At 41.3% G+C, this 14002-nt stretch overlaps 2 protein-coding genes across 9 annotated transcripts in view; one reads left to right on the top strand and one right to left on the bottom strand.

The window, feature by feature from the left end:
- The first annotated feature begins 1036 nt into the window (after positions 1 to 1036).
- On the top strand, positions 1037 to 3088 carry LOC107716824 (inactive serine protease 35-like). The gene has a single exon (XM_016523403.1). It carries the CDS (start codon positions 1046 to 1048, stop codon positions 2321 to 2323), a length of 1278 nt encoding a protein of 425 aa, XP_016378889.1. The 5' UTR covers positions 1037 to 1045; the 3' UTR covers positions 2324 to 3088.
- Positions 3089 to 3608: 520 nt separating this feature from the next.
- snap91a (synaptosome associated protein 91a) overlaps positions 3609 to 14002 on the bottom strand; it is a 71169-nt gene continuing 60775 nt past the window's right edge. For 7 of the 8 annotated variants that reach the window (XM_016523455.1, XM_016523458.1, XM_016523457.1 and 4 more), the window contains 7 exons: positions 9524 to 9760; positions 9414 to 9438; positions 9046 to 9139; positions 7732 to 7818; positions 7537 to 7644; positions 5295 to 5389; positions 3609 to 5211 (listed from right to left, as the gene is read on the bottom strand). In XM_016523455.1, coding sequence (XP_016378941.1) covers positions 5303 to 5389; positions 7537 to 7644; positions 7732 to 7818; positions 9046 to 9139; positions 9414 to 9438; positions 9524 to 9760 — 638 coding nt within the window. In that variant the 3' untranslated portion in view covers positions 3609 to 5211; positions 5295 to 5302. The remainder of the gene's footprint in view (positions 5212 to 5294; positions 5390 to 7536; positions 7645 to 7731; positions 7819 to 9045; positions 9140 to 9413; positions 9439 to 9523; positions 9761 to 14002) is intronic. The other variant, XM_016523459.1, reaches the window with a different exon arrangement.

Below are 14002 nucleotides of genomic sequence, written 5' to 3' on the forward strand. Positions count from 1 at the left end.
CAGGGTCAATATTCATACAGTCCCCGCCACAAACCTCCAGTCTCCACAGGCAGCATCATTTTCCTCAAATGGGAGATATTTTGTCTCAGCCGGTCGTTTAGGGACTAGCTTTTAAATGCGAGCATTTTTGTATGCTATTTGACTCATTTGTTTAGTCTCTAAAGCTAATGCAGCAAATCTGGCTTTCAGTAATTATTTGAACTATTTCTTTAGTAATAACATTTTATTGTGTGCATCTTAAAAGCAGATTCAAAGTTTTGTTTTGGAATCTGTGGGAACACTGTTGTTGACTTAACAGGTACATTAGGATTGGATATCTGTGGAATGTGATGATGGGGAATGAGGTCAACTGTACAGTATATACACTCACATATTCTCAGGGGTCTTGAACTAGTGCTACAAAGTCTTATTATTTGTCTCCCCCTAGTGGTCATAACTGTATTGATGTAATCCTCTGTTCCTGATTTTAATACTTCCAGCCCGCTCCTCCTGAGGCCCCCTTAATATTATTTTTGCATACTAAAGAGCTGATGAAATAAATCAGGTTTGCTAAATGATCAAGACATCCAAAATGCACAGTGCTGGAACCAGGAATGAGATCCACTAATTTGTATGAATGCCTGTAAGAAATATACTGCATGCATGATATACTGCATGCAGTGATTTGACTCATACAACTAATTAAATGAAAAAAAATCGAAGCACATGCTGTACACAAGGTTAGAAAAATCGCACACTGGACACATATCCTAGCATATGCATAAAAAACAAAGTATGCTTTGGGCTTGACTAAAAAGTTCATCTAAATGTAAAAAAATAAATAAATAAAAAATTTGGGAAATGCCAATAATTTATAATATTAGCACAATGTGTTCTCATATTTTTGTCTCTGACTGTTCTGGGCTTTTGTAAGCAAAGTTGAATATGTTTTATCAAAAGACAGACAATTTCTTGAAATGCCTCAATATGAAGTGTTACATACCTATATATAAAGTGATATTGATTCTCTGTTTTTCTTTCTGTCTGGTCTAGGGGTCTCTCTGCAATGGGCCCGGTACCCTTAACGCTCCTGCTTTGCGTCTCAGCACTGGCTGTGCTGGTGTCTGCAGCAGTGGACGATCCCACAGGTGACGATGACTACACCTGGCCACAGAGGAAAGTACCACTGGTACAAGAAAAGCAAACAGTGCACCTGGGAAGTTCTGAGTTTCTGGCCAAGCCGCAGACTGAGCTCCACGGAATATGTGGCATTGAGTGCCAGCGGGGTTTCCCAGAGCCCAGCCTGGACGATCTGGAACAGCTACTGTCCTATGAGACCATGTACGAAAACGGAACCCGCACGCTCACCACCGTCACAATACAGGAGCTAAATGTGAGCAACGACTGGATGGGAGGTTCTGGGTTACATACTCGGCGCAGACGAGAAGTCTACGGCACAGACACACGGTTTACCATCGCCGACAAGCAGTACTCTTTGAAGTATCCATTCTCCACATCTGTGAAGATCTCCATAGGGTGTTCTGGAGTGCTGGTGTCCCCCAAACACGTCCTGACTGCGGCTCATTGCATCCACAATGGTACGGACTACCTGGATGGGGTACAGAAACTCAGCGTTGGTGTGCTGAAAGAACGTTCCCGTCGGAAAGGGAAGGGACGGAAAGGGAAAGGACGGAAAGGGAAAGGCCAGATGAAGCGTAAGGAAGAGGAGGAGGAGGAGGAGGAAATCAATGAAAATATAGAGATTGGAGAGAAGCAGGAGCGTGAGAGAAAAGGCAAAGGCAGGAGAAACCGTAGTCGCCGCAGCACCACCTCCGAGCAGCCCTCGTTCCGATGGACCCGGGTGAAACAGATGCAGGTGCCAAAGGGCTGGTTTAAAGGGATCTCGGAGAACATTGTGGCCGATTATGACTACGCCATCCTGGAGCTTAAACGGGCACAGAAGACTAAGTACATGGATTTAGGTGTTATCCCCTCCATCAAGAAGCTGCCCGCAGGACGTATCCATTTCTCTGGATTCGACGACGACCGGCCAGGCAACCTGGTGTACCGCTTTTGCTCCGTGTCTGAGGAGTCCAACGACCTGCTGTACCAGTATTGTGACGCCAAGCCCGGCTCCAGCGGCTCGGGTGTCTACATTCGGCTCAAAGAGCCTGGCAAGAAGAAATGGAAGCGGAAGATCATTGGAGTGTTCTCGGGTCACCAGTGGGTGGATGTTAATGGGATGCAGCAGGATTACAACGTGGCCGTGCGAATCACGCCCCCCAAGTACGCACAAATCTGCCTCTGGGTCCATGGGGACTCCAGCCAGTGTCGGGGCACCTGAGAGACTCCGTCAGCGTCAGAGTCAGAAACCCTTGTGCCTCCCATTTGTGCACTACACAAACTGCTGCATTCATCAACACTAAAGACTATAACACACCTACCATTGAACTTTTCCAAGCTATTTTGATACCTTAATTTATTTTATTAGACAGCTTTTGTTATGAATCAGTTAGAGCGAATGTATTTCTAGATTCAGTTGTCCTAACGAGAACTAATTCTGTCCTAAACTGTCATTTTGAATTAGAAAATGTACTTCAGTCAGTGTTGTTTGATATGGGAGGCATTTGTTTTGTCTGGTAATCTGTCTGGACACCTTGAAGTAGAAAGCTAGATGACTAGTTGACACAAGAAAAAAAAAAACTTTTTTTTTTCTGAGAGAAAAAGCTTTGAAGTTTATTTGTGGATTTTACTTCCCTTTTTCTTCTTGAAGAACACATTTGAGTATCAATGTGCTGGTGTTCTTTGAAATACTTTGTTCTTGTTATCATTATTAAAGGTTATGATTGTGTGCCTTTGATAGCATAAACTGTAACCTGTCTTCATGGGCTTCCATTTACAATTGTTCTGCTTTTTGTATCACAGTGCAGGCAATTAGTTGGAGGTTTACCCTTCAGATTCAGATGCCCTTGTTGACTTTTGGTGCTAATTTAATTTTAAAATACAAAACATCAGAGGACCTGTCGGAGAAACAGTCTACTGTAGAACTGTAAGTATGTATTTAATGTAAGACTCGTATTATGAGTTTCATATGATCATGTCATTCTTTTAAAAATACACAGGGTTATTTAAATTTAGATATGGTTAATGATACATATCAGTGTAATTATGATAAAGAGAAAAGCAATATAGCTTGATAGGAAATAAACACAAAAAATGTTTATATAAAATTGATGTTTTGAAAAAACAGTTTGCATACTTTTTAAATTTGTACAACGTTTTCTAAATGTTTGTTATTAAGGACCAAATAAACAGATTTATATGTATTGGTCTAAGAGGACAAAATAGTGTGTTCAGTTTTTTTTATTTAAGCTTTTACTTTTTAACTTCCACTCTTGATTCTTTATTTCTCTATAATATATATATATATATATATATATATATTATTATTATTATATTGAAAATATATATAAGAATGCATGTTTTTTTTTAAAACCAGAAACATGTACCTTAAACTTTGCAGCTTAAAAAATACTGAATAATGATGCAGTCTCTGTTTTTAATTATCATGTGTTGATATAGAGCTATCCTTGTAAAAACAGACACAGGGGGACGCAGGTGGGCATTTCTTCCCATCAGTGTTTATTGCATCTCAGAGGGCTTACATGCACTATGTAGGGGTGTCAAATATGAATCAATAAATCAATTTTTTTTTCTTTCAAGATAATTGTAAAAGAGAGATCCAAAGATCTGTCTTTGTCATTTCCATGAGAGATCTAACAGGGAGTGAGTTACAGAGGCTTGGCTATACAGGGCTGTCAGTCAGACCTTTCTGTAACACTGTTTAACAGTGACCTCCTGAAAAATTGTACAGATCTAAGAGTCTGTCTCTGCTAATGAACCTACGCTCTGTTTTCTATGAACTCAGGTATTTTCATCTAATATATCTCCTCCAAACTCTTACTTTGCTGTGCAAACTACAGTACCACCACTCACCAACAGAGTGAGCATGAATCAACCGTTACGTGTAACAAACTAGGGTCAGGGTTTATAATGTCGTATGAGCGGGAAAGACTGAGAACAAAACATGTGGATGGGCTCTTCTACAATTATACAAAATAACACTACATGTACCAGCTTCAATTAGGATTTCATACAAGCACAAGTAACTATGAGACTTAAACACAGCATTCCACTGACTACAACTGTGAAATCTTGGGGGCTTTTTTGGGGGGGGGGGGGAACATAACCAGTTTAACAAGTCGCTGTACATTTGTTACTTCAAGATTCTGCAAAAGGCCTTTCTTAGAGATCAGCTGTGATTTGTAGCACTGAGATTTGGTGAATTAAAAGTCCAAATTTGCTGAGGTTAGTTTCTTGGGGAAAGTATGTAAACCGTGAACTGACAATTAAATTAAAACAAAGTTTAAACTAAAGAATCAAAAAAGATATGTATATATCAGAAAAATAAATACCAGTTAATATACAAAAATGACATGTAATCACCAAGAGGGTTATCTAGGATAGAGGAGCCTGGATATGTTATTAATTTATACATAATTCATATATATTTAGAATTCATATATTTATTATTTGTAAACAAACAAATGTCAATCAATGATGGGAGATGACAACAGCATGTCTTATAATCCGAGTACCAGGTTCACATCAATAAGTTGTACACAGATAAAAATTTGAGCAGAGAAGAGACCTTGTTTGGTCAATGAGGATAATATACACAGAGTACCTTCTGGGAATCATGATACATTGCACACTGCTCCAAAACTAACATACAACAGAAAGCGCTTCAACAACTTGTTTAGGACCTCAGACCCCAAAAGGGAAGTCCTAGAGGAATGAGAAGTTGAGGGGATCCACATACACACATCATTCATTTCACACTTAAACACTGGAAAAGACATACATACATATCTTTTTTTAATCGTTCATTTTCATTTGTGTGTGTGTTTTTTAAATAATTTTATTGTTTCGTTCAAAACAAAGGCAAACATCGAAATAAGCACATCTTCATTTTTCGGCTTGTTTTCTCTATGATTCACTTCACAGTTTGTGCTACAACATGACACAGGAAGGCTGGGTGGGGCAGACTGGGCGGGGTTTGGGTTGGAGGCGGGGTCAGTGGATATCTAGCTGCAGGCTTCTCAGGTGTCTGGGGGTGTAAACAGACAGCAGACTTCTCTCACTGGAGCTCAGTCTTTGAGAAAACAAATACTGCAAACAGAGCACAGAGAAAATGTCACGGTACTTTGTGATTTAGTGCCTCATCTGAGTAGCCACTAGAAATATAACGATACCTGGAAAATTATAAGAAGTCCTTGATGTTCAGATCTGCAAGGGGGTCCTTGGTGGGAGGTATTTTGGGGCTCTGAGCAGCTGGCCCTGGAGACAACTGAGAAAGTAAAGGGTGCATGAGGAAATGATTAAAATAATATATACTCTATTGTTGGGGTCAGTATGATTTTTTAAATAAAGAAATAATTTGTATTTCTACTTTGTATTATACTTTGAATTTGTAATGTATGCTGATTTTGTCCCGAATAGCACGAGTTTAAATGTGATTTTATACAACAGTTCAGTAAATATAATTTTACAGAACTGTAAATAAATGTACATACAATTTATTATTTTTTTGTGGTTTATATTTATGCATGTGTATTTTATTCACATCTTATTTTTATTATCTGTGTGTTGTTGTTGTCTCCGTGTACTGGAAGCTTGTGACACTATAACAAATTCCTTGTATGTGCAAACATACTTGGCAATAAAGCTCTTTCGGATTCTTTCTGCCATAGCAGAATTGTTGTGCATCTCCGAGCAACACAGCAGTGTTTAGTTTCTGAATGAATCCGCGTTTTGAACGAATCATGTGAATCAATGATTCAGTAGCCCATTCATAGAGAGAGCCGTTTACTTCATTCCTGAATGAATCAGCCGTTTGAACGAATCGACTGAAGACATTTACTGCCACCTGCTGGCATATTTAGTTTCTTATTTAGAGTATAATTTAATTAATTAATAAATAATAATAATAATAAAAACATTAAAGGGATAGTTCACCCCAAAAAATTTAAATTCTGTCATCATTTACTCTCACATCCCTCATGCAGGGACGGATTAACGCACGGGCCTACCCAGGGCACTAGACCAGAGGGGGGCTCAGCCGAAATACTGCTCCTCCAGGAACGCGATTTCAACAGTGCCCCCTCAGGATTTTAAGCAAAGTGGATTTTGAATGCAGCTTCCAAAAGACCAAAAATGGCTGAATAATATATTTTTTATATTTGATACGATTAGAACGTTCAGTGCGGCACAGAATCAGCTGCCAGATTCAAATCTAAGCAAAGTGGATTTTGAATGCAGCTTCCGAAAGACCAAAAATTGCTGAATAATATTTTTTAAATATTTGATACGATTAGAACATTCAGTGCAGCACAGAATCAGCTGCCAAATTCAAATCTGCTTTCGAGCTTTGGCTGGCGTTGAGCCAGACGCGTTTTTACAGTGCTGCGCATTATAACCAATCACACAGTATTCTGTTGAGCTTATGAATGCAATGGCCAATCAGAGGCATTCAGATGAGTCATCGCTGAAAAGCCCGTGTTTTGTTCAGTGCGCGCACTCGCTGACTGAATGCTGCTCTCTGGCGAATTCTCTCATCATGAACAAAGTGCAGATGTGTGTACGATGTAAGTAAGATACTCATTTCACAGTATAAACAGCTTCAGTGATTATAATGGGAGTTGTTGAGAGTGCTTGAACTCTGTCTAGACTGAAGTTAATATTCTTTGATAATGCAAATATTCTTTGCTCTCTTTATGTACAATGAAAGTGTTATAATTAGTAACTTACAATGTTTTTATAAAATTTACGTTAAATACAAAGTCAGTCGTATTAAAAATATTCTATGACATGACACCCATATCTACAAGTTAAAAGACGGGTTTTATGCATAGGCTAGTTAATAGATTACACTAATATTAGGCTACTTTTCCCATAGCCCATTATAGATCAACTAACACCACTGTGCCCTAATCCGTCCCTGCCCTCATGTCGTTTCAAACATTTCTTTTGTGGAACATAAAATAAGGTATTTTGAAGACTGTTGGTAACAAAGCTGTTTTGGTTACCAATCACTTTCATTGTAAAAATTTAGTAAATTCAATTAATCTTTTTTTTCAGTGTATGAACAAACAATACTGAGATGTTTCTCAAATTATCTTCTTTTGTGTTCCATAGTTTATGTTAGGCTGTTGTAGCCTAAATGTTTATGTGCAATACATTTTTTTGTTGAATCAAATTAAATATTTCTAAAGCTACAATTTGTAATGTCTACTTGATATTTTCTCATTTAACACAAAAATATCTTTAAATAATCTTTTGTGGGAATTTTCACAGTCAAATTTATTTTGCGATTAATTGAGATTAATTAATCAAAACATCATGTAAATAATTAGATTAAAAATTTTAATCGACTGACAGCCCTAATATATATATATATATGTGTTTTTTCTTTTTTTCATATTTTATGTTAATTACTGGTGCTCCAGGTGTTCCTGTTGCTGCTGGCCCTGTAAATGGTGGTCTCATCATGGGCTGACCCATCATCACAGGCTGGGGCATCATGGGAGCTCCTGCTGCTGGAGCCTGAGTAAAAAATATGAAATAAAGTAAGCAAATACTGTAAGTGCAAAATACAGAGACTCTTTTAACATTTTAAAAGTGATTTCTCACCATGCCAAAGCCAGGCTGTGCTCCCAAGGGTGGTGCCATTGCTCCAGGTGGGGCGGCAGCTCCGGGGGCTCCAGGGGCGGAGCTAGACTAAACACAATTGGAACAGGACCACAATTAAATATATACTAAAAATATTTGGTGTAGAAACAATTTTCACTCAGAAATTGCTAGGAAATTTCACAAATACTAAGAAAACGGCAAGTACACTGAAAAAAAATGTAAGCAATTTTCACTTAGAAAGTTACGGAAGAGGATTCCACAGTGCTTTAAACTAGTTTAAAGGTAGATGAAACAGCACTGCAATTCTCAACAACACTGACGCGGAAAACAGGATAAATACTGTGCGACAACAATCAGAATACTTTTCAATCCACAAATTAATACTTACAATGGATTTACTGTAGTAACACTAAACCTACCCAATTAATATATTACTATTAAACACTCGTTAGGCAGTTGATTTCCACTTTTCCGATGAGATATTTGATGAGGAAAGGAAGAAAAGCGAGTTTGGCAAAAGATGGGCTTAAACCCTTGTCGACCGCATCATATGCTACATCCATGAGCATTACTCTACGACCTACGCCACTGCAGGCGCTGTTTGACACTCTCCAATGAGATGAAATTAACCTGACGAGTGTGTTTATTCTCCGCATTTTAATTAGACTTTTTTTCTTGAAATTTAACAAGTTTTTTCTCAAATTGAACAACTTTTTTCTCGTAATTTAATGAGTTTATTCTCAACATTTTATTTAAACTTTTATATCGAAATTTAACAAGTTTTTTCTCAAAACGTTTTTCTCTAAATTTAACAAGTGTATTCTCAACATTATATTTAGACTTTTTTCTCGAAATTTAACATTTTTTTTCTTGAAATTTCACAACTTTTTTCTCGTAATTTAACAAGTTTATTCTCAACATTTTATTTCAGCTTTTTTTCTCAAAATTTAATGAGTTTAATCTCGAGATGGTTTTATTTTTTTATTATTGCTTGGCCCTAATCCTCTTCTGTAGAAATTTACATATTTAATTAAATATAAAATTTTGAAGTAGGTTGGCGCCAATAGCCTCATGGGCAGTGTGCCGACATATAACACCATTGAACTTCAGGTGTCCTGAGTTCGGGTCCCGGCTCGCGGACCTTTCCCGATCCAGTCCCCCCTCTCTCTCCCACTTCACTTCTTGTCAATACTTAACTATCCTATCATAATAAAAAAGCAAAAAACCCAAAAATAAATCTTTAAAAAAATAATAATTTTGAAGTTGAATGACTGAAACATTTTTTTAATTGTGTAAGAAAAAAGCAAGTGCTACCATCTGAGCGCCAGGTGTGCCCCAGCTAGTAGGGGCGAACTGAGGGGTCCAGTTAGCTCCTCCTGTTAGCTTCTTCTCATTCCACTGGTTGTCCCTGTACAAAACAAATAGCTGTCAGCCAACATAATATGTGTAAATCATTCTTCTCGGTTCATAAATACGGCTCAAGCGCCACACAAAGTGAACATGATTAAATTGTGCTCCAAGGGAGAGCGAATCAATCAAGCTGCCATAACAGTGCAAATGAATTGTCAATACGGGTCAGGTTGTATAATTCATGTCTAGATGTTATGAATAAGTGACAAGATTAATAGGTATCTGGAAACAACAGGGACACGGAGATGTACTGCAACAGACACTGAACTTACTTCTTTTGGCTTCCCACCCCCAAGTCTACAAGAGAGGAAGAAACAAGGTAAGTCAGCGTCGGCAATGAAGGTGTGTAAAATGATTAAGTCTATCATTATTCCATGCATACTTCCGACTAAATTGGCGAGTGAAGAGTCCAAGTCTCCTCCAATAGGTTTGATTGGTTGGGCAGCTGCTGCGGGTGCCATTGTTGGGGCCATTGCTGGTGCCATGGCCGGAGCCATTGTCGGTCCAGCGGTGGGCACAATTCCAGGTGCCAACGGCGTGCTCGCTGCAGCCATGGGGGTCCCGCCTGTGCTCTGAGGCGTTATGGCTGGCATTAGAAGGTCTCCTAATCCGTCAAACACTGGGGTTGGCACAAAGAAGAGTGGGTTAATATAGCCAGGATGGATTGAGACCATTTTAGCCTAGACTTGATTTGGATTTACTGTACAAACTGCCAGCAATCCCATAATACACTAAGTCAGATGTAAAAGGAGTAAAACATAAGACAGAAACAATACAATAAAACATATATACACTACCTTTCAAATGCTTGGGTTCGGTAAGATTTTTTGAAAGAAGTCTTACGCTCACCAAGGTTGCATTTATTTATCAAAAATACAGTAAAACCAGTAATATTGTGAAATATTTTTGCAATTTAAAATAACTGTTTTCTATTTTGATCAAGGCAGAAGTTTAAGCATCATTACTCCAGTCTTCAGTGTCACATGACCCTTCACAAATCATTCTAATATGTTGATTTGATGCTCAAGAAACATTTATTATTATCAATGTTGAAAACAGTTGTGCTGTACAATATTTTCGTGGAAAACGATATACAACTTTTTCAGGATTATTTGATGAACCGAAAGTTCACAAGAACAGTTTTTATATGAAATTTGTCTTGCAATAAAGTCTTTACTTTTGTTTTTCATTAATTTAATGCATCCTTTCTAAATAAATGTATTACTTACGTATTTACTTAATTACGTACTGACCCTAAACTATTGAAAGGTACTGTAATAATATAAAAAAAATTCAGACCCACACATTTATCAAAACATTCATGAGGTATTCAAAACTTTTACTATATGCATTGGAAAGTCGCAAACTGGCAACACACATCAACACATTTTTATACACAGGATTTTCATTGCATTACAACATGGTTGGACACATTCTGTCAGGCACCAAAAAATATCCTCACTGAAGAACATATCGGTTACGTACGTAACCCTCGTTCCCTGATGGAACGGAGATGTTATGTCCTGACTCGACATTAGGGGTCTTACTTGGGAGCCCGAATCCTCTCTGATTAAGAGAAAACGTCAATGAAATTTGGCTAGTGGATTTTGCATGCTGAGCCACTCCCCGTGCACACGGGCATAAATAGGCGACAGGTGCATCCACTCATCAGGTTTTATGCTGAGGAGCCAAGAACTTGTCCCTGGCAACCAGCGATGGTTCAAGGTTGTGGCATGGGGACGTAACGTCTCCATTCCCTCCATCAGGGAACTAGGGTTACGTACGTGACCGAGATGTTCCCTATCTGTCAGTCACTTCGAGTTATGTTGTGACTCGACATTAGGGGTCCATGGAAAGCGCCACAACCTGAACCCCGTCACAACCCTATGGCATTGCAAATGTTGACAAGCAGCCGCGTGTCAGACAAATGCTACGCAAAGGTCATAACCTTCCCACCGCCCCAGCGCAAATTCGCTGACCTTGGTACCCACAGTGACCATAGGTGAATATATCTCTGCTGGTGATAGCCAAGCCGCTGTTCCTTTCACCACAGAAATGTCTTAACAGAAGGGATTTCGACCTTCAATGAAAGATTGCTTCAAGTCTTTCCTATTTGTTGCTTGGCAGTAATGATGGGGAAGCGAGCCTTCCAGAGAAGGGTGCTATGGAGGCCACATCCTACCTATAGGGAGGTAACATGTGGAGACACTGATATGGACTGACCCAGGCCTGGGGCCGTACTACATATGGAATGGGACTCTGAGGCAGGTCCTACCTGAGAGTAGGGATGGAACGACTGCCAGCAGAGCCTGACAGAATGGTCTGTCAAAGGGAAGACACGGGTTCACCGAGAGGGAAACCTTACCGTGGAAGAATACACGTATGGGATCGCCCCAAGGGAATCAAGCCATATGGACATCTAGCCCAGTACAGGGGCTGACCGGAGACCCGGGCAAGCTAACACCAATACTGGGCCTGGCGTCAGACTGCTCCGCCCAGTCTGACTGCCGGGGGTGCTGTAGGATACTCCACCAGGGTTCGCCGTCCGGGGAACTGTACTGGAGGAGGAAAAAGGTGCTCGAACCCCCGGGTGAGGGGGAATGGCGCAGCAAGCGTGGCACCGGCCAGCTCTTCCCGCCACTTACCTGTTACCCAACAAAAGGGAAGAAACTGGCTCAACGCGGAGACTGTAAACTCTTGCGAAGGTGTTCGGTGTCGCCCAGCCCACAGCTCTACAGATGTCTGCCAGAGAGGTGGCACAGCTCGCCTCGGGATTGTTTCACCAAGGCGATGACATCCACAACCAAGCCAACCTCTGCTTGGAGGTAGCCTTCCCTTTCTGCTGACCTCCGTAGCAGACACAGAGCTGCTCAGAGCTTCTGAAACTCCAGGCGTGGTCCATGTATATGCGCAGCACTCTTACGGGACACAGCAACGCCAAGGCTGGATCTGCCTCCTCCGAGGGCAATGCTTGCAGATTCACCACCTGATCGTGAAAAGGCGTGGTGGGAACTTTGGGCACGTATCCAGGCCGGGCTCTCAGGACAACGTGAGAGTAGGCCAGCCTGAACACAAGGCACTCTTCGATCACCGAAAATGCTTGGAGTTCTCCGACCCTCCTGATGGAAGAGAGCGCGGTCAAAAGCGCTGTCTTAGTAGACAGGAATTAAGCTCAACTGAGTCCAGCGGCTCAAACAGTGGCTCGGCTTTTATGTGATGAAAGTCGAGTCGAAGTTGACTAGTCGCTGATGACTTCATTAATGAACAAATAAGTCTGGAGCTGTGACAAACACCTTGTGCACAGCTATGGCATATGACACAGTGCTGCCCACATGGCGATTTCTCCTATAACAACTAATTTTAATCAGTTCTTTTGTCTTTGGGTCATATTATTTCTCACAGATTTCTACTCGTTTTAAATCAGATACAGATAAAGTAGCACAGTAAAGATTACATTCATATGAATGCATTAGTGAGAGCGATTGCGTGTGTGAATTAATTCTACCTGGCAGTGTCTCTCTACTAGTAGTGAAGCTGTGGGATATAGTTATTTAAAAATATATGCTTGAACTTTTCAGTTTCTAAGCTATTTTATTGAGAAATCACAAAACAGCGTTGACAACACATTTCCGCGCTGAATGATTCTGTGTACGCGTGATCTGTGCGTGATGTACGAGCCACTGTCTGTAGCCTATGTGTGTGCGTTACAGTGCAGCAGCGCATTATATTAGAACGGTGATTAACTTACCTGCACAAATAGCTGTTTAAAACGTGCATTCTCCCATTCAGTTTCGAGCATCCAGTAATATAATCTCAGAGCGCTGTACATTCACTCCCCCCACCTACAACCCGCAACCTTTGGGTTACGAGTCCGACTCTCTAACCATTAGGCCACGACTTCCCATCACCGTCCCATCACTATAGGACCAGTGACTAGTCGACGTCAAGATTAAAGCGGCATGGCAGAGCATTAAAGTCGACTAGTCGATTTGTCGGTACAACCCCTAGTGCGGACCAACACGTGCTTGCCAAGCAGCAGCGGCCGGAACCGCCGCAAGACTAGTAGCACTGTCAGCAACTCGAGGCAGTTGATGTGCCAAAGCAGTTGAGGCCCTGTCCAGAACCCCGAGGCTGCCTGCCCGTTGCATGTACCGCACCAGCCCGCACTGGAGGCATCCGTTGTGACAACGACATGCCGAGACACTTGTTCTAAAGGCACTCTGGCCCGTAGAAAGACAAGGTCCGTCCAGAGGCTGAATGAGCGGCAACATGTCGGCATGATGGTCACGCGAACTGTACCGTGGCGCCACGCCCATCTTGGGACTCGGGAGTGTAACCAGTGCTGAAGTGGTCTCATATGTAGCAATCCAAGCGGCGTGACTGCAGCTACGGATGCCATATGCCCCAGGAGCCTCTGAAAGTGTTTCAGTGGTACCAACGTCCTGCCTCTGAAGGAACTCAGGCAGTTCAGAACGGACTGGGCACGCTTGTTGGTGAGACGCGCTGTCATACTCACCGAGTCTAACTCCATACTGAGAAAAGAGATTTTCTGCCCGGGGGAGAGCTTACACTTTTCCCAGTTGACCCGAAGCCCCAACTGGCTGAGGTGCCGGAGCACCAGGTCCCTGTGATCACACAACTGTTCTCGCGAGCGGGCCATGCTCGAGATAGTTGTGGATCCTGATGCCCACTTCCTGTAACTCGGCACCCTCCGCTACTTTCGCAAAGAATTGCTATTTCTTTGAGAATGTGGTTACCGCTGACCCTTGGGCCAACAGCGGAACAGAACAAAGCAAAGATTCTCCATCCGGTCTCTTCCTGGGGACTTAGGGGCCAGCTGGGACACGGGGGGGGGGGGTCT

The sequence above is a fragment of the Sinocyclocheilus rhinocerous genome, unplaced genomic scaffold (assembly GCF_001515625.1).
Source record: "Sinocyclocheilus rhinocerous isolate Xijiao unplaced genomic scaffold, SAMN03320098_v1.1 scaffold300, whole genome shotgun sequence".
In the NCBI taxonomy this organism is placed as follows: domain Eukaryota; kingdom Metazoa; phylum Chordata; class Actinopteri; order Cypriniformes; family Cyprinidae; genus Sinocyclocheilus; species Sinocyclocheilus rhinocerous.

Bases quoted from the DNA above. Each gene is read 5' to 3' on its own strand.
- LOC107716824 (XM_016523403.1), top strand. From the start codon at position 1,046: ATGGGCCCGGTACCCTTAACGCTCCTGCTTTGCGTCTCAGCACTGGCT.